We start from the raw sequence: 21187 nt of genomic DNA, 5'->3' as shown, positions 1-21187 counted from the left end.
CCCTGGGTCTCAGAGAGCCACTTGTGAAGATGATTTGCATCAAGGTCAGCATCTGCAAACACAAGTCTTCAGCTTATGTTTCTCTAGCTTCGTGGTAGCAAACATCATCACCACAGTCCCCTGAGCAGTCCTACTGTTGTACTAGGAGGGTTTATCCTGGATTCATATTTTTCAGGGCAGTAAATAACATGGAGTCATATACTCTCCAGGGATTTCCATTTCTCAGGGAACAAGCTCTTGAGAAAAGATGCAGTTGCATTGATGTTTCCCCAGTTGTCTAAATTTTTTCTTTCAAGAGGGATACTTTGTCAATCCTGATCTTATCAATTAGTGGTAAAGACTTGTTCACAGGATCTCCAGGGAATTTTTTAAAAATGCAGATCCTGATCCCAAGACTAAAAGATACTGGAGATTCTGTATTTTTAAAAAATTTTTATTAGAGTGCAGTTGATTTACAGTGCTATGTATTTCTTATAAGCAGTGTTTTTGGTTCAAAATTCACAGTGGGAATAGTAAGTTTTAGAGGATCAGCAAGCATTCTGATGAATTACCATGTTGTTAATAAGGCTAGAAATTTTTTAATAAGGAATAAAATATTGTTTAATTTAAAATATATTTAATTCATTTTATGTATAAGTAATATAAATAATTGATTAAAAATCAAATATCAATATAATTGAATTTTAGATTATGGAATAACCATTCAAATTATCAATGTAATTTTTTTTTACAGAATAAAATACATATATTTAAACACAATCACATTCACACAGATTATTATATCATGGATTTTAAGAAACAGATTAAGTGACTCCCTCTGGAGAAGTGGAATGGAAAATATGCTGAGACAAATAGGAAATTTATTCTATACTTTATCCCATTTTGTATGGCTTTCATCTTTACTATGTAGTATTATCTATTACATTTCAATTTTTCCTTAAAAATTAACATTATATTAAAATTGTGTGTATTACGCAACTAAAATTTATAAAGAAGAAAGCCTTATACACCATTAAATATTTTATATAGCATAATACAAAGAATAACTTAACTGGTAAGAATAACAAAAATAATACACCCTCTGAAAATAAGTAAAATATAAAATGCATAAATTGGTTAAAAAACAGTGTAACTATAAATATGTCCTCACAATTGTTACAGCTTATTGATTCTTCAGTATAGGCATTACACTATTCTAGGTGATGTGATAAACAAGACATTATAGACCTTACATTATACCATGGAGAGAAATGGTTATTAATAATACAATTGTATAACTGTATTATTTAATTGTACAGTTGCATTATTTAATTATAATTATCATAAATTCTTTGACGGAGAGGAAATCAGAATCAGATCTAAGAAAGACTTCAGCATTCCAAGAATGATGTCAAATGACTCCCTTCATGGTGGATTATGCACTTATTTGCTATGAGATATATTTCTTCTCCAGAGATTCCTTGTTTGTGTATCAATTGTAGATGTTTGGTTTGCAGTTATTCTGAAGTTTTGATATAAGAGTCTATATGTATATGAGATTGTTTTAAGTTGTTGGTCTCTTAATTGCAAGTTCATCTCCAGTGTCCTGCATTTGTACTCACCTCTTCTCATGATTTCTGATTTTGGTGGTATGATTGTGCATGGATGATTTTGCATCTTTGCTGTATATACACCTTTACTGGTGAGCCTTGTCATTTGTGGAATTTTTGTTTCCTGTTGCTGTCTTATCTTTTCTGCCTAGAGAAGTTCCTTTAGTATTTGTTGTAAGGCTGGTTTAGTGTTGCTGAATTCTCTCAACTTTTGCTGATCTGTGAAGGTTTTGATTTCTCCTTCAAATCTGAATGAGAGCCTTGCTGGGCAGAGTAATCTTGGTTGGAGGTTTTTTCCTTTCATCACATTAAGTATATCATGCCACTCCCTTCTGGCCTCCAGAGTTTCTGCTGAAAAATCTGCTGATAACCTCATTGGGGTTCCCTTGTATGTTATTTGTTTCTTTTCCCTAGATGCTTTTAAGATTTCCTCTTTGTCTTTAATTTTGGTTAGTTTGATTAATATGTGTCTTGGTGTATTCATCCTTGGGTTTACTTCCTGGATTTGAGTGAGTGGTTCCTTTCCTATGTTAGGGAAGTTTTTGGCTATTATCTCTTGGAATATTTTTTCTGTCCCTTTCTCTCTCTCTTCTCCTTCTGGCACCCCTATAATACGGATGTTGGTGCATTTAACATTGTCCCAGAGTTCTCTGAGACTCTCCTCATTTGTTTTCAATCTTTTTTCTCTTTTCTGTTCTGCACCTGTAATTTCCACTAATCTGTCCTCCACCTCACTTATTTGTTCTTCTGCCTCCTGTATTCTGCTGTTAACGGCTTCTAGTGCATTTTTTATTTCAGTTATTGTATTTTGCATCTCTTCTTGTTTAAGTTTTATATCTTGTATCTCTTTGGCCAGTGTTTCCTGTAAGTTATCCATCTTTGCCTCCAGTTTATTTCCAATGTCTTGCATCATCTTTAGCATCAACAGTCTAAAGTCTTTTTCCTGGAGGCTGAGGATCTCCTGATCACTTAGCTCTTTTTTCTGGGGTTTTTTTCTTCTCTGTTATCTGAGTTAGAGTTCTCTGTCTTTTCATTTTTATAGGTTTTTGGTGTGGTGACCTTTTTACAGATACTAGAGTTGTAGCCTCTCTTACTTCTGGCATGTGCCCCCCTGTGGCTGAAGTCAGTGTGGGGGCTTGCTGTAGGCTTCCTGATGGGAGGGGCTGATGTCTGCCCACTGGTAGGTGGAGCTGATTCTAATCCTCCTGGTGGGTGGGGCTTAGTCTCTGGATGGGATTAGAGGCAGCTGTTGGCTGAGGGGTCTTTAAGTAGCCTGTTTACTGAGGAGCGGGGCTGTGAGCCCTCCTGGATTGTTTTTTGCCCTGGGGCTTCTCAGCACTGACTGATGGTGGGGCCAGATTTTCCCAAAATGGCCACCTCCAGAGACAGGCAAGCTGCTGAATATTCCTGAGAGCTTTGCTTTCAATGTCTGTCCCTCACAACAAGCCACATTCACCCCTGTTTTCCCTGGATGTCCTCCAAGAACTGCAGTCAGGTTTGACCCAGATTCCTATGGAGACCTCGCTGTGCTCTGGGACCCAGGGCACGTGAAAGTCCATGTGCACCTTTTAAGAATGGAGTCTCCATTTCCCCCAGTGCCATGTAACTCCTGTGCACAAGCCCCACTGGCCTTCAATGCCAGATGCTCCAGGGGCTCTTTCTCCCAGTACCAGATCCCCACATGTGAGGGTGTAAGCTGGGGCTTAGAACTCGCACTCCTGTAGGTGAGTCTCTGTGAACCAGTTTTCAGTCTGTGGAGCTTCCCACACCAGAAGTATGGGGTTGTTTATATCAAGAAATTGCCCCTCCTACCTCTTGATGTGGCCTCCTCTTTTTCTTATGGAGTAGGGTATCTTTTTTAAGGTTTCTAGTCCATTTCGGTGGAGATTGCTCAGCCTTTAGTTGTGAATTTTTTTGTTTTTAGGAGAGAAGCTGAGCTCCAGTCCTTCTATTCCACTGTCTTAATCCCAAAATTCAATATCATATTTTTTGAGGCACTCACTCATAGTACTCACTTCCATTTGCTACATTGCATGTTTAATGAAATATTTTATCATTAGGCAACTATTTTTCACATTCCTTCTTTCTTACATACTTTAATTTTTTTCTAAAACTGAAATCAATGGAGGCAGTCTTAGATTGCAGCATGATTCAACATAAATTGGAAACTCCTATCAGGGAGCTCTTATAAAATATGGTTTAAGGTTATTAGGCTTAATTCTTAAAAAAAAAAAACTTTGCAGTTGAGTCTTATAGTGTTTCTCAAACATGGCTGCATATATTAAATCATCAAGGGATTTTTTTAAACCTCATTATCCACGTTGTTCCCCATATTAATTGATTCAAAATCTTAGATTCAAAGTCTTAAATTTAGTTTGAGAAATAGATGTCAATATTTTTAAAAACTTTAATAATGACCACAGGAATAACCTGGTGATCTTGTTAAATGTAAATTAGATCTGTTTTAGTTAAGTCTGGTGTATGGCTTGAGCTTATGTATTTTTAACAAACTTTGAGGTTTTACCCTGCTATAGTATATGGACCACTCTGAGAAATAAGATACTAGATGATCTCTTCTTTTGAATCCCATTCACTATAATTCCTTCAGTTTCAAACAGGGCCCCACATGTGCATACATCAGAAAGCTTCTTTTAGCTTTAGAATCTCAGTAGCTGCAGGATTCTTGGATGATTACTGGGTGTCTGAAGTGATACATTATTGATGAGCAGACTGTTATTGACATTTACTTCAGGCCTGAAGTAAAGGATGAAGATGTAGGAATCAAATGAAATAAAGGTGAAAATAACATTGAAGGTTTCTAGAGGTAAAAAAACGCAGTCTTATAGGAAAAGGAGGATGCTTGACGTGTGGAAGAGAATTCTCATAGAGGCATTAGACCTACACAATCTTCTGGTGCCAAAGTATCACTTTGAGTAAAATTATAGATCCTGGGCTCTATCATTGATTATGTTTGGTATTTACTGGAATGAAGTAAGTTTTAATTTCTTCCTCTTTCAAAGGAAAATGATACTATAGCTTGCTGAAGGCATATAGTAAATATTAGTTATCCTTTTAAGTATTGGGTATAGTGCTTTAAATTCATAAAATCTTGATAATATACATTACTATTTTCATCATAATCATCATAATAATAATCATTGCTGTGGTTCTTCCTGATCATACAAACATTGAAAATAAAACTGAGGCTCCATTACATATTCAGGAATTTTAAATTTTTATTCCTATATTTCTTGTTACATAATCATTGGAATATACATTAAAAGAAGTGACCAGGAGGAGAATTTTGCTGATGTGTAATATAGAGGAGAGTTACTAAATTTCCAAAAACTTGAATGATGAACCTAATACACTGCGTATCTCAGAAAAACTAAATGACTTCTATGACATCATGAGATTGATTCTGCTCATGAACATTTTATACTCTACAGAATTTTCTTCAGAACAAATTTGACATCCCTATTCCGCAGACTGTAGATCAGGGGATTTAGCATGGGCACAATGCAGGTATAAAATACAGAGGATACTTTCCCTTGGTCCATGGAGCTCACAGATGATGGCTGCAGGTACATGAATGCAGCAGATCCAAAGAAAACAGCAACAGCTGAGATGTGGGAACTGCAGGTGCTGAAGGCTTTGGACCTGCCCTCAGTAGAGTGGATTTGGAGGATGCTAGAGAGGATGAAGATGTAGGAGGCAAGAATAACTAAGGCAGGAATTAGAATGTTAAATGCACTCAAAATTAGAACCAATAATTCATTGATGTAGATGCTGGAACAGGATAGCTCCAAAAGTGGAAAGAGATCACAGAAGTAATGGTTAACCACGTTGGCCTTGCAGAAGAGGAGTCTCAGCATAAAGCCTGTGTGGACTGTAGATCCAGTGATGGCCAAAATATAAACTCCCACTGTGAGCTGGAAGCACCTTTGATGAGACATGGTGACATTGTAAAGCAAGGGGTTACAGATGGCAACATAGCGGTCATATGCCATTGCAGCCAACATGTAACCCTCTGCAATGATAAAAACGATGAAGAAATAGAGCTGAGCCATGCATTCAGTGTAGGAGATGATGTTCTTCTCTGTTACAAAGTTCAGCAGCATTTTAGGGGTAATGACGGTGGAATGACAGAGGTCAATGAAGGACAAATTGCTGAGGAAATAGTACATGGGGGTGTGCAGGTGGGAGCTGAGCCCAATCAGTGTGATCATGCCCAGGTTGCCCACCACCGTGACCACATAGATTCCTAGGAAGAAGAAGAGAAGAGGCAGCTGGAGCTCTGGCTGTTTTGTTAGCCCAGCGAGGATGAACTCAGTCACTGAGGAATGGTTTCCAGGATCCATTATCCTCTCAGTCATTTCTAAGTTTAAAAAAGAGACAATGAGGTGTTCTCTTATGGCACAGAGGTTTAAGGATCTGGCATTGTCGCTGAAGTGAATAGGGTTGCTGCTGTGGTGCAGGGTTAAACCCTGGCCTGGAAACTTCCATATGCTGAAGGCAGATTTAAAAAGAGAGAGACAATGAGTATACTCTGTGTGTGTGAGTGAGTGTATACACTTATGTATTTGTGAGTGCATATTACATGTGAATAATTCTGCAGGTATCATTACTTTATCCCTCTTCAGAGAAGATTCATAATACAGGGATTTCTTGAGTATCTCTTGCTACTCTGGGACAGGCAGTGATTCTGAGTGAACCAGAATAGAAATTTAGACTTCAAGAAACTCATGGTTAATATACATCATAACACTTTAAGAGAAAACACCAATTGCTGGATATTTAAAGTCAGTCAAAAAGTACTGCCTACTACGTTACTACTTCTATTTCTGAGGACGTTTTTTCTTTACTTCCATAGTCTACGCATATGTTAATATAGTTCATGTCAAATGACCAAAATTTTCAATTCACTCAGAATTAGTAACAGCAGTGTATGTTCTCTGTGATTTGTGTAAAAAAAAAAAAAAGAAATTTACAAAAATCTGTGAAAAGTAGTCATATTAGTCTGAGATTTTCTCTTACTAGAAATGCAACTCAGAATTTCAGAAGGACTGGACAACCACCAGTGTCATGTTACCCAAGATCTACTGCTTTACATGTCCCACCTTCCCCAACCCAGGACTATGATCCCCAGAAGGTAGAAACATAACTGCTTGGCAGACATTGTGCTTGTCTCACAACTGCTTTCCAAGTCCCAAGGAACCTTTCTCCTTGTTTTAATTTGGATAATCTCGGGGAATGTAACATAATGACCTAACTTTTTTTTTTTTTTTTGTCTTTTTAGGGCTGTACCCATGGCATATGGAAGTTCCCATGCTAGGGGTCAAATAGGAACTACAGTTGCCAGCATCACCACAGCCACAGCAACTCGGAATCCAAGCCACGTCTGTGACCTACACCACAGTTCAGGGCAATGCCGGATACCCGACACACTGAGCAAAGCCAGGGATTGAACCTGCATTCTCATGGATACTAGTAGGATTCATTTCTGCTGTGCCACAAGAGGAACTCCCTATAATGGCCTAAATTTAAGTCATGCATTCCACCACTGTGCCCAAAGGGGAGCAGTATACTGTGATTGATCTATGCAACTTGGACTTCGTGGTTGAAGTGCTGGTGGTCAGAAAATTATTCATATTTCCAAAAATAAAACTTTTAAAGACAAACACTAGACAAACTATATACTGTTTCTTAACAGTAATCATGTGTTTTGCATGTGTTCTTAATAGACTTCAAGAGGGCAGAGATATGGATTAGTAAAGTACATGTAAAATACAATTAGAGACTTTATTTTTTTTTTTTGAGGTTGGCAAAGCCGGAATTTATTTATTTATTTGTAATTTATTTATTTATTTATTACTCAAATGAATTTATCACATCTGTAGTTGTATAATGATCATAACAATCCAATTTCACAGGATTTCCATCCCATAACCCAAGCACATCCCCCACCCCCCAAACTGTCTCCTCTGGAGACCATAGTTTAGACTAGTACCACTCAACAGTGTATTTTTCAAAAGGCCAGTGTGCTTTTCGTTTAGACTTGCCAAAAAAAAATGTGAGTGGTTCTTAGAAAATGGAAATTCATGTTCTTAACATGAATCCAGTAGTTGGATTAGTGTGTTCAGTTTGATATACACTATTTTATGTGATAAGGAAACACTGGATAATTTAAGCAAAATGGTCTAGAAATCTGTCATTTGAGAATGGCTGAAATTACAGGATATTTTGTAAGCAAAGCAGTAATTCATGTGGCATCTGCCAATTATGTCAATGTTAAACATATTGCTTTACTTAAGAGGTATATCTTTGTATGTTTTAAGAGATTATGGTTAAACTAACTGCTTGAAACTATTGGAAGAAATATTTGGTTTCACAATAAAGATGAACATTCCAACAATCAGATATATCTACATCTTATAGTCAAAATGTTTGCTGTCAGCTGGAATAACCAGTTACTTAGCAGGTGTTGTTTAAAGAACAAGCAGGTGATGGGTGGTTGGATCAGATAATCTTTAACATTTATTCCAGTTCCACTATTTCATGATTTCATTATTCTTTTAGGTCTTGATATTAAGTTAGACAGTAGCAGATTGAAACATTAACCCAACCTCATGCTTGCTGTGTGAACTTGGGATAATTCCATCTACTTTTCAACTCTCTGAAAAGCGAAAACTTTAATATCTGTTTTATTTGAAAATTACACTGATGCCTACACATTGCTTAGCACAGTTCTTGGCTCTTGGGAAGAACTAAATACTGGAAATCTTATTTTAATTTGAATCTATTTAGTGTCTCTTTGTTTTATATTTTATTTGACCAGCATTTTCCTTCATTAATTATGGCACAGTTTTAAATTTCCTTTAGCACATCATCTTGTTGCTCTTTTATACATAAATACATGCAGTAAAAGAGAGATTTGAAAATGTTTAATTATCTCTCTAAATTATCAGTATTTTCCATGGTCTCCAAATGACTGCAATCAGTTTCTCTGTCATTCAAAGATGTATATAGAAAGCTATGCATAGAACTACCATACGACCCAGCAATCCCACTCTTGGGCATATATCCAGACAAAACTTTCCTTAAAAAAGACACATGCACCCACATGCTCATTGCAGCACTATTCACAATATCCAAGACACGGAAACAACCTAAATGCCCATCAACAGATGAATGGATTAAGAAGATGTGGTATATATACATAGTAGAATACTGCTCTGCCATAGAAAGAACAAAATAATGCCATTTGCAGCAACATGGATGGAACTAGAGACTTTCATACTAAGTGAAGTAAGTCAGGAAGAGAAAGACAAATACTGTATGATTTCACTTATATCTGGAATCTAATATAGGGCACAAATGAACCTTTCCACGGAAAAGAAACTCATGGACATGGAGAACAGACTTGTGGTTGCCAAGGGGGAGGGAGAGGGAGTGGCATGGACTGGGAATTGGGGGTTAATAGATGCAAACTATTGCCTTTGGAATGGATAAGCAATGAGATCCTGCTGTATAGCACTGGGAACTATGTCTAGTCACTTATGATGGAGCATAATAATGTGAGAAAAAAAAGAATGTATATATGTGTGTGTGTGTGTCACTAGGTCACCTTGCTGTACAGTAGAAAATTGATAGAACACTGTAGAACCAGCTATAATGGAAAAAATAACAATCATTATAAAACAACAAAGATATATATCATCTAACAACAAAAAAAAACATTTTCTTTTTTATGTTCCAAAAAGTAACACATGATTTTGTTGTTTGACCAAAGAACATGGTTGACTCGTTTATGATCCATATTTCTTTAGCGTCTCTCACTCTATTCCGTCTATCTATGAAGTATATTTAATAGTTAAGGCCCTTTAGTTTGGGGTTTTAATAGTGGAACATTCAATAAGATCTTATTTCGTGTGCTCATGAACGTGTTTCTTTTGGTTACTTTACCCACATAATTCCATGTAAATTATTATGTGATTTTTGTTGGTTTTCCTCTTTTACTAGACTGAAAACTCAATATGGTGTTTGGCATAGTTCTGGACATATGGCATGCATCAATAAAAATGAGCATAAAATTACTGAAAGAAGTTTAGTGATAAATTTCAGATTAACACAAGTGAGTGAAGGTCTCACCCTGCCTAAGTTCAAGTGAGTAAACAAAGGAGTGTTTGCCGTAATTTTATTCAGCAAGGAGAAGCAGATGATAAGGGAATCTCTGTTCATGAGGAGAGAGAAGATTAGAATGAGGACAGATGGAGATAGGGAAATGACCATGTGTATCTCTAAGTACTCTGGGAAAGACCTAGAGTAAAAGACTCTAAATTGTAGTAGTCAAGGGTTGGGATTCAGACACACGCTTCCTGCTCTCCAAAACTTCAGTACCCTGTATTTTCCTCCCCTGTTTCTCTGAAGGAAAAAAAAAAAAACGATTCTGATGATGATAGTGGCTAGTTCTGAGTACTGACCTTGCAGGACTCCTTGGTGTTGAGTGTCATAGCCTAATAGTCTCTGTGGTAATGAGCCCCTGGTTCAGACTTCTGATGAAGCCAGTGGCCTTCTGCAAAGGTTGGTTGATATGAATGATGATGTTATACTCTGGGTATTGGTGCTATGAGTCTGATGAGGGGCAGACAGTGATACTGATCTCCCTCTAGCATCTTATCCCACAAGTATCAGCTCCTGGGAAAAGAAACAATTAGCATTCCCTTTCCCCTCATTGGTTCCCCAGTGTTTAATAGTGTCACAAAGGTGTGGTACATTGCTCTTGTTTGATTATGTATTATAAATAAGGATGTGATAAATTTTGTTAGAGCTCCAGAGCATTTCTTGTCAAGCTAATTAGAAGTTCAGAATTTGAAGACATTTTAAAGGCATACACTAAAGTATTTTTCTAAAGTGATTGCCCACAAGGAGTAAATAGAAAATCAGGAGTAAAAGCTTTGTGTGTAAGATTTGAAAGATTTTATTATCCTTGACCTCTATTAACTCTACGATGACTATCATAAACTTAGCTGACATTATCATCATGTCACATTAGTAGCATTCTTTTTTTTTGTCATGAGAATGCTTGCTAAATACTTGATGAATATTTTATCATTGGGCACTGATGCTTCATATTACTTCTTTTTATATACTTGTACATTTTCCCCAAAGCAGGAATAATTGGAAGAGGTTTTAGATTGCAGTATTATTCAAGGTAAATTGGACACTCATATCAGGGAGCTCTTATAAAATATGTTCGAATGTGTAAGGCTCAATTATTTTCAGAGAAGTTACAATTTGATTATATTAGTGTTTATTATGGTTTCATATTGTAAATTATTAAGGTTTTTTTTCCTCAAATCTCAATGTCCAGGCTGTATCCCATATCGACTGAACCAAAGTCAGGTTAGCTCTCAGTGATTTTTTAAAAATTGCTTAAACTTTCATGTGCATAGGAATAACCTGATGATCTTGTTCAAAGGTACATTCTGATCTAATACATCAGATGTATAACTTGAGACTATGCATTTTTAACAAACTCTCAATTTTTCCTAATGCTGCTGGTCTCTGGACCACTCTGCAAAGTAAGGTATTAGATGATCTCTTGTTTTGAATCCCTTCCATTGTAATTCTTTCAGATCCAAGCTGTGTCCCCATGTGCATACATCAGAAAGTTACCCTTAGCTTTGGAATCTCAGTGGCAGCAGTATTCTGGAGTCATTATAACAGAATACTAGGTGTCTGGAGTGGTAACTTAGAGATGGGCAGACCGTGATTGACAGTTACTTCAGGGCTGAATAAAAGACTGCGAGAAAGAGAGTTGGAGCTTGGTTAAGGACTGAAATGGGAAGAATATAAATAGGTCTTTAATAAATGATCATACAATAATAAAAATTATTGAGATTCATAGGAAGAGAAAGACAAATATCATATGATATCACTTACATGTGGAATTTAAACATACTATGTAAATGGGGAGTTCCCATTGTGGCTCAGCAGTAATGAACTCAGTTAGTATCCATGAGGATGCTGGTTTCGATCCCTGGCCTCACTCAATGGGTTAAGGACCCTACCTTGCTGTGAACTGTGGTGTAGGTTGCAGACACAGCTGGGGTCCCACATTGCTGCGGCGTTGGCCGGCAGCGACAGCTCCGATTCCACCCCTAGCCTAGGAACTTCCATATGCAAAAAAAAAAAAAAAAAAAAAGAGCTTATTTACAGAACAGAAACAGACTCATAGACTTTGAAAACAAGGGAGTGGTAACCAAAGGGAAAAGGGGGATAAGGGGTAGATTGAGGGTTTGGGGACGGCCATTATACATACACGTTTATGTGGAATGGAGGTTCAACAGGGACTTGCTATATAGCACAAGGAAATCTCCTCAGTGTTCTTTGATAGCTTATATGGGAATGAATATGTGTATATGTACAATCTTGTAAATCAAATATACTTCAATAAAATTAGTTTTAAGAATTTAAAAATTACGAAAAAGAGATTCATAGGGCTGTACTTTCAATTCTATCAGTGTATATTACTGACAGGACATGTATGTGTGTGTGTATGTATGAATATCTATGGATATATTGAGAGACACACAGAGAGTTTGAGTTTTACACTGACTTTGACCCAGTTGCTCTGCATTGACTTCTTACCTAGAGTTAGTGAGCTTCGTCTTGTGGGTTCAACTGTCCTCCATCCTTTTATTTACTATCCCAAGGTAGAAGCTTGCAATCATCGTCATGCTCTCTTGTAATTCAACTCACTTCACTCAGCCATGTCAAAACAATCTAACTTTTCAAAAATCTCCACTCTCACTGACATGTTATATCTTGCATAGAATAAGAGAGAGGCTCCTGACTGGTCACTTTGATTTCAGCCTCATTCTCTTTCCATCCGTCTTCTATGCAATTTAAGTGTGATATTACTAACATGCAAAACAGTGTCGCTCTCCTGCTTAAAAAACATTTACGGCTCCCTTCACTAAAATAAGGGTAACGTCTTACAGTGACCAGCCCATGATTCATGAACTGACTTCTGTCCACCTTTCTATCCTTGTAACTTGATTATGTTACCTGGAACACAACCAGATTTTTCTGGTTCTGCATAAACTTTTCTTCTCTAATAAGACCATTTCCTGTCACTTAAGCTGTATTTCATTTAGGGGCTCAAGTCCCAGTAATTTAAGGGTCTACCCACTAGGTACAAATTATGCTTGTCCTCTTTTACCCCATTTGTGTCACCAGGGCTGGGAATCATGCCTAAGACAAGAGTTGTGACTGTAGCCATTTTCCATTCCGTTCTGGAACTGATGAACATTAAATCAAATAACAAATATAAAGGCTTTTAGAAAATGAATGTCTGACATCAATGAATGAATGGATATTGGAATAAAAGGGTGGTAAAATTATGTTATATATATTTGTCCTATATCTAGATACTATAGGTACAAGGCGACTTTTTATGTCATATGAGTAAGACAGCACAATAGCCAAAGAGCATTGATCTGCCAATAATGAGTAAGATAATATGAATTGAGAAGGGACAGAAGACAACTGAGTATTTAGATATCATGTGAAATCATAGTTATAAGACATTAAATGCCCAGAAGGAGAAAAGGAAGAATACAAGTGGGGAGAAGAGATGTTTAAAAGATAAAATTTATATGAAATGGCAGTTATTTGTAAATTATGGTATGAAAGAGCATGAATCACATCAGAGTGATAGAACTTAGCAGGAATTAGGCCTTTACGGGCAGTTGCTTCATAAATAGGAATAGCATTACTGGTCCAAAGATAAGATAATATTGTTGGGACTGCTTTTATAAAAATTATTGCTATAAAGTATAATATTTTGGAGTTCCCGTCGTGGCTCTGTGGCTAACGAATCTGACTAGGAACCATGAGGTTGCAGGTTCGATTCCTGGCCTTGCTCAATGGGTTATGGATCTGGCATTGAGGTTTACTGTGATGTAGGTCGAAAATGCTACTGAGATCCTGTGTTGCTATGGCTCTGGCGTAGGCTGGAGGCCACAGCTCTGATTAGACTCATAGCCTGGGAACCCCCATATACCACGGGTGTAGCCCTAGAAAAGACAAAAAGACAAAAAATAAATAAATAAAAAGTAAGGTATAATATTTTGTCTCATATGAGACAATGACTATTTTTATTGCTTTGGATAGTTAAATATGAATTTTTTATTTTTTATGATTATCAGGAGAAATAAAAGTGAAAATAATATTGACAAAGTCTAGAGGAAAGCAAGTGCAGTCTTATAGGGAACTGAGGTTGTTTGATGTGTAAAAGAAAATTCCTAGGGAAGCCTTCAACCCACCCACAATTACCTGGGGCCAAAATATTACCTGAGGAAAATCATGGGTCCTGGATCCAAACCCTCTAGGCTCTACTATCTCTGAGACCTTGGGTGTTTACCTAAGTTAAATAAGCTTAGATTAGGCTAGCTATAAATATAAACAAAGCTAACCATTTAAAGTGCTGGACATCGTGCTTAGTAGTTCATAAAATTTTAATAACAAATAACTGATTATCTTCAAAATTCTCTTCCTATTCTTCAATGTTGTTCTTGTTTGCATGCATTGTTATTAAAAATAAATAAGACTCCTTGAATCCTCAAGAGTTTTTAATATTTTATTCATAATCATAGTTTCTGATTTTATAAATAATCATTGTTATATAGGTTTAAGAAGTGGCCTAGAGAAGAATTTTGGGCAAGTGTAATATAGGCCAGTGTCAATGATTTTCCAAAAGCAATGAAACCAATATATAACATATGTCAGGGAACCAAATGACTGATATTTCAACATGATGTTTTTTCTGTTCCTATACATTTTGCACAGTCCACAGTTTTTTCAGGGCAAATTTGACATCCCTATTCCGCAGACTGTAGATCAGGGGATTTAGCATGGGCACAATGCAGGTATAAAATACAGAAGATACTTTCCCTTGGTCCATGGAGCTCACAGATGATGGCTGCAGGTACATGAATGCTGCAGATCCAGAGAAAACAGCAAAAGCTGAGATGTGGAACTGCAGGTGCTGAAGGCTTTGGACCTGTCCCTCAGTAGAGTGGATTTGGAGGATGCTGGAGAGGATGAAGACGTAGGAGGCAAGAATAGTTAAGGAAGGAGTCAGGATGTTAAATGCACTCAATAATATAACCAGTAATTGATTGATGTAGATGCTGGAACAGGATAGCTCCAAAAGTGGAAAGAGATCACAGAAATAATGGTTAACTACATTGGTGTTGCAGAAAAGGAGTCTCAACATAAAGCCTGTGTGGACTGTAGATCCAATGATGGCCAAAATATAAACTCCCACTGTGAGTTGGAAGCACCTGTGATAAGACATGGTGACATTGTAAAGCAAGGGGTTACAGATGGCAGCATAGCGGTCGTATGCCATTGCAGCCAACATGTAACCCTCTGCAATAATAAAAACGATGAAGAAATAGAGCTGAGTCATGCATTCACTGTAGGAGATGATGTTCTTCTCTGTTACAAAGTTCACAAGCATTTTAGGGGTAATGACGGTGGAATGACAGAGGTCAATGAAGGACAAATTGCTGAGGAAATAGTACATGGGGGTGTGCAGGTGGGAGCTGAGCCCAATCAGTGTGATCATGCCCAGGTTGCCCACCACCGTGACCACATAGATTCCTAGGAAGAGGAGGAAAAGAGGCAGCTGGAGCTCTGGCTGTTTTGTTAGCCCAGCGAGGATGAACTCAGTCACTGAGGAATGATTTCTATCCTCCATTATCCTCTCTGAAGTATCTATGTTTAAAAAAAGAAAATGAGTGTTCTTTTGTGCTTATGTGTTTTTGTTTGTGTATGCATATGTGTATGTGTGATTGTGTGTTATGGGGAGAGTAATTCCATGGAGATCATTGTTTTATCCCTCTTCTGAGGAGATTCATAATGCAGGGAACTCTTGAGTCTCTCCTGCTCCTCTGGAAGAAGGCAGTGATTGTGGTTGAATCGGAGAAAAAATGCGAACTTCACAAACCTTATAATTAATATACTTCATAACATTTTAAGAGAAAACACTACTTTCTGGATTTTTAAAAGCAGTAGTAATGAACACATCTACTTTTCATGGTTATTTCTGATGACTTTTTCTCTCCCCCCATCCTGTATGTGTATATTAAAATCATGCATGTCAACGATGTAATATTTTCATTTCACTCATAATAAGTAATAGTAGAATAGGCTTTGTATAATTAAGTAAGAGAGGGTTCAAATTTCTATGAAAAATAATTGTATTAGTCTCAACTGTTTTTCCTTACTGGAATCATAACTCCAAATAGCTGAAGGACTAGGAGTCTACCAGTATCATTCTACCTGATAACTGCTGCTTTAATGTCCCACCTTCCTTCTCCTAAGACTATGATCTCAGAAGGTAGAAACATAACTGTTTGGCAGACATCATGCTTATATATCAATAGCTTTTTCAACCCCGGGAACCATCCTCCCTTGTTCTAATTTGGATAATCTCCATGACAAGAATATTATGACCTGAACTTAGACCGTGTATTCCAACACTGTGACCAGGGTAACAGTGTCTTAATGTTGCTCTATGCAATTTATACTTCATGGTTTATGGTGAAGATGAAGAAACTATTCATATTCCCAAACTATTAGAATATGAGAAGCGTTTTTGAAGACAAACCAAAGGTTTAATTTATGCTGGTCATTTTTTTATAGTTATGTATTTGCTTGTGCTCTCTATAGAATTCCAAGATGGTAGAGATGCGGGTTAGTAGAGCATGTGTGAAATACAGTTAGAAATTTTAGTTTGAATTCAGTTCTGGATACTACTGGTTAACTGTGTGATGTGTCTTTTTAAAGGCCAATGCATGTTTAGTTTACATTTGCAAAGAAAATGAGTAGATTCTAGAAAATGAAAGTTCATATCCTTACTTTAAAGTCAGGCAATAGTTGATTAGTGTGTTCAGTTTGAGGTGTAATACTTTATGTGGTAGAGGAAAACTGGACAACTCATAAAAATGATCTAGAAATCTGTAATTTTAAAATGGCTAAAATAAAAGAATATTTTTGTAGCAAAGCAAAAGTTCATGTGACAGAGGGCAATTATTTCATGGTTCAACGTATTGCTTTATTTAAAAGGTGTTGAGCTCATTTTACATGTCACTAAGAAAATGACATAAAACTAACTGCTTGAAACTATGGTAGAAATGTTTTGATTCATAACAAAACAAACATTACAACTGTCAGATACCCCAATCTTAGTTAAAATATTGATTTCAGGACTTCCTGTTGTAGCTTGGTGGGTTAGAAACCCGACATAGTGTCCATAAGGATGCGGGTTCAGTTCCTGGCCTTCTGGGTTAAGGATCCGGCGTTGCATAGGTTGCATATGTAGCTCAGATTTGACATTGCTTGGCTGTGGCGTGGGCCTCAGATGAAAGAACTTCCATATGCCACAGGTACAGCCCTAAAACGAAAAAAAAAGATTTCAGCCTGAATAACAAATTATGTAGCAGTTATTCTTTAATGACATGTTGTTTAAAGCACCAGATGGCTTGTTGTATTAAACAATCTTTATCATCTCTTTTGGTTCCACTGTTTCATGATTTTATAATTCTTATAAATTTTGATATTTAACAGTAGTGGACTGAAACCTCACCTGAACCCTATGCTTGCCATGTGACCTTGGGTTAATTACCTCGACTCTCTAATACCATGAAAAACTCACTACTATCTGTTTCAAGTTAACTGGCTCTTAGTAATATCAATGTTCAAAAATTCAATATTATTTTAATATTAATCTATGAATTTCTCTCTGTTATGTGTTTTACTTGATGAACATCTTTATTCCTTAATGATGGCTGCAGTGTTATAATTAATTTTCCTTAGTACATCTTCTTGTTGCTTCTTTCTACATTAACACATGTGGTAATGCAGATTTGAAGATTTTACCGAATATTAACTTCTTAAATTATCTGTATTTTCCATCATCATCAAATAAGTTCAAACCAATTTCTTTGTCATTCAAAGATTTATATCATCTGACAACTAAAGCAAAGTTTTCTTTTTAATGTCCCAACAGCTATCATATGATTTAATTATTTCACAAAAGAGCATAGTAGACTCTCATTTTTGTCTCATCAGATTCCTTTAGCTGTTCCCCCTCTACCCCTTTATCCTATTAAACCTATTATAGTTAGGACTCTTTAGATAAGTGTGGGAGTTCCTGTTGTGGCGCAGTGGTTAACGAATCCGACTAGGAACCATGAGGTTGCGGGTTCGGTCCCTGCCCTTGCTCAATGGGTTAACGATCCGGCGTTGCCGTGGGCTGTGGTGTAGGTTGCAGACGCGACTCGGATCCCTGCGTTGCTGTGGCTCTGGCGTAGGCCGGTGGCTACAGCTCCGATTGGACCCCTAGCCTGGGAACCTCCATATGCCACAGAAGCGGCCAAAAGAAATAGCAAAAATAAATAAATAAATAAAAATAAGTGTGGAAGCTCCAGTTAATAAGACCATTTTCTATTTGCCCATGAATGCATTTCTCATGTTACATTTAGCACATACTTAAATATGTATTAATTAGTATGAATTATTTAATGGTTTTTCTTGTTAAAACAACATAGTATTTAGCATGGTGCCTTTATAAAGTATCAATAAATATGTAGTTTCATTAAAATTTTTGAAAGAAGTTTAGTGAGATGTTAACATAGACTCCACATAAGTGAATGAAGCTCTCACAATGCCTCAGCTGAAGTGAGGAAAAAACGAATATTTGTCCTAATTTTATTCAGCAGGGAACAGGTAAATGAGGAATCTTTGCTCATCAGGGAGTATGAATTAGAGAGTAAAAACAGGTAGAGCTAGAAAAATGACTACATGCATCTCTAAGTGAACTGGGAGGAAAGTAGTGTAGAAGATCTAAAATTTTTAAAGTTGGGACTAGGATTTAGACACATACTCCTTGCTCCCCCAAACTTCTGAGCTATGTTTATCTCCTCTGTTTCTCTGGAGGTAAAAAGATTCTGATCATGATGGTAGGTGATTCTGAGTACTAACCTTGCAGGACTTCTTGGTGTTGAGCATCATAGCCTAATAGTCTCTGGAGTAAGGATTTTTGTCACTTGTCCTGATTTCTGATGAAGCCAGTGACCCTCTGCAAAGATTGGTTGATATCAATGATGATGTTATACCCTAGGTATTGATGCTATGAGTCTGAGGAGGAGCAAACATTGATAACGATCTCCCACTAGCATCTTATCCCACAAGTATCAGCTCTTGGGAAAAGAAACAATTAGCATTTCTCCTTTTGCCCCATTGGTTACCAGTGTTTAATAGTGTCACATAGGTGTGGTTCATGTCTCTTGTTAGGTATATGTTGTAAACAAGGATGTGATAGATTTGGTTAGAGCCCAGTGAATTTCATGGCAAGATAATTAATAATTCAAAATTACATAACAGGATTTTTTTAAGTGATTTCCCACAAGAGGAACAATAGAAAAATCAAGGGAAACTTTATATGTAAGATTTGAAAGTTTTTGTTTTCATATATATTACAAACTCTATTTAGCTATCATGATGCACTCATAAAGCAAAAATACTTGGAATATTTTAACGTGGGGGCTGACACAAAGTATTTGCTAGATATTGCCATGAACCCATGAGAATTTCCTAACAAGTCTAAAATGGATGGACAATGACTAATTTCCCTGAATATTAGAAAAGATATGTTAAGGAAGAATATAGAGATACATGTGTTACAGAGATTACTTTAGTTCTATATAATACTAAATTGTGTAATTTTTTAAGAAATAAAAATTATACTCAATATTTTTATTTAAAACATTTATTGAATGTTACATTATTTGAGGGAAAATTAAAATATAATTTTTAAGCATGTTTACTTTTTTTTCTATTATATATAAAATTGACATACAATATTGTGTAAGTTTAAAGTGTATAAGATGTGAGACAGGATTAAGATGGTGGAATAGTGGAACTGGAGCTCAACTTCTCTCATAAAAAAAAAAACAAAATTACAACCAAAGGCTGAGCAACCTTCAAGCAAATGAACTGGAAACTTTCAAAAAGATATCCTACTCCAAAACACAAAGAGGAGGCCACATTGAGAGGTAGGAGGGGCAACTACATGATATGAGCAACCTCCCGGGTGAGAAGCCCCACAGCCTGAAAAGTAACAGCGACTCACCTATGGGAGTGAGAGTTCTGAGGCCTCTGTAAAATTCCCCACTCCTGGGGATCTGGCATTGGGAGAAAGAGCCCCTGGAGAATCTGGCACTAAAGGCTGGTGGGGCTTGTGCTTAGGAGCTCCACAGGACTGGGGGAAATGGAGACCCCATTCTTGAAAGGTGCACACAGACTTTCACATGCACTGGGTCCCATGGCAAAGCAAAGGCTCTATAGGAATCAAGGTCGGACCTAACTGCAGTTCATGGTGGATCTCCTGGGAAAACAGGGGGTGAATGTGGCTTGTTGTGGGGGAAGGACATTGGAAGCAAAGGTCTTGGGAATATTCATCAGCAGGTGTTTATCTGGACGTGGACATTTTGGGGAAATTTGGCCCCACCCATCAGCACTGAGAAGCCCCAGGCCAAACAACAATCCAGGTGGGATCACAGTCCCACCATCAGTAAGCAGCCTGCCTAAATCTCAGACAGAGACAAAGCCCCACCCACCAGAGGGATAAGAATAAGCTCCACCTACCAGTGGGCAGGCACCAGTCCCTCCCATCAGGAAGCCTACAGCAAGCCCCCATACCAAATCCAGCCACAAGGGTGGCAGACACCAGACATAAGAGAGGCTACAACTCTATTGTCTGCAAAAAGGAGACGAAGCCAAAAACCTATAAAAATGAAAAGACAGAGAACTCTAACTCAGATAACAGAGAAGGAAAAAACCCCAGAAAAAAAGAGCTAAGTTATCAGGAGATCCTCAGCCTCCAGGAAAAAGACTTTAGACTGTTGATGCTGAAGATGATGTGAGAGACGTTGGAAATAAAGTGGAGGCAAACGTGGATCATTTACAGGAAACACTGAGCAAGGAGATACAAGATATAAAACTTAAACAAGAAGAGATGCAAAATACAATAACTGAAATAAAAAATTCACTAAAAGCAGAATACAGGAGGCAGAAGAACGAATAAGCGAGGTGGAGGACAGATTAGTAGAAATTACGGATGCAGAGCAGAAAAGACAAAAAGATTGAAAACAAATGAAGATAGTCTCAGAGAACTCTGGGACAACATTAAATGCACCAACATCCATATTATAGGGGTGCCAAAGGAGAAAAGAGAGAGAAAGGGACAGAAAAAATATTCCTAGAGATAATAGCCAAAAAATTCCCTAACATAGGAAAGCAACCACTCACTCAAATCCAGGAAGCACAACAAGTACCATATAAGATAAATGCAAGGAGGAATACACTGAGACACATATTAATCAAACTGACCAAAATTAAAGACAAAGAGAAAATCTTGAAAGCAACTAGGGAAGAGAAACAAATAACATACAAGGGAACCCCAATGAGGTTATCAGCAGATTTTTCAGCAGAAACTCTGGAGGCCAGAAGGGAGTGGCATG

General features: G+C 37.2%; 2 protein-coding genes across 2 annotated transcripts; both read right to left on the bottom strand.

The window, feature by feature from the left end:
* Window positions 1-5032: 5032 nt before the first annotated feature.
* On the bottom strand, window positions 5033-5974 carry LOC125111147 (putative olfactory receptor 8G3). The gene has a single exon (XM_047752978.1). It carries the CDS (start codon window positions 5963-5965, stop codon window positions 5033-5035), a length of 933 nt encoding a protein of 310 aa, XP_047608934.1. The 5' UTR covers window positions 5966-5974.
* An 8440-nt stretch (window positions 5975-14414) lies between these two features.
* On the bottom strand, window positions 14415-15399 carry LOC125111286 (putative olfactory receptor 8G3). The gene has a single exon (XM_047753196.1). The coding sequence runs from the start codon at window positions 15358-15360 to the stop codon at window positions 14428-14430; it is 933 nt and encodes a 310-aa protein (XP_047609152.1). The 5' UTR covers window positions 15361-15399; the 3' UTR covers window positions 14415-14427.
* Between the last annotated feature and the right edge of the window lie 5788 nt (window positions 15400-21187).

This window comes from Phacochoerus africanus, chromosome 11, assembly GCF_016906955.1.
Source record: "Phacochoerus africanus isolate WHEZ1 chromosome 11, ROS_Pafr_v1, whole genome shotgun sequence".
Classification (NCBI taxonomy): Eukaryota; Metazoa; Chordata; class Mammalia; order Artiodactyla; family Suidae; genus Phacochoerus; species Phacochoerus africanus.
This window is presented reverse-complemented; position numbering and strand designations above follow the sequence as displayed.

Bases quoted from the DNA above. Each gene is read 5' to 3' on its own strand.
- LOC125111147 (XM_047752978.1), bottom strand. From the start codon at position 5,965: ATGACTGAGAGGATAATGGATCCTGGAAACCATTCCTCAGTGACTGAG.
- LOC125111286 (XM_047753196.1), bottom strand. From the start codon at position 15,360: ATGGAGGATAGAAATCATTCCTCAGTGACTGAGTTCATCCTCGCTGGG.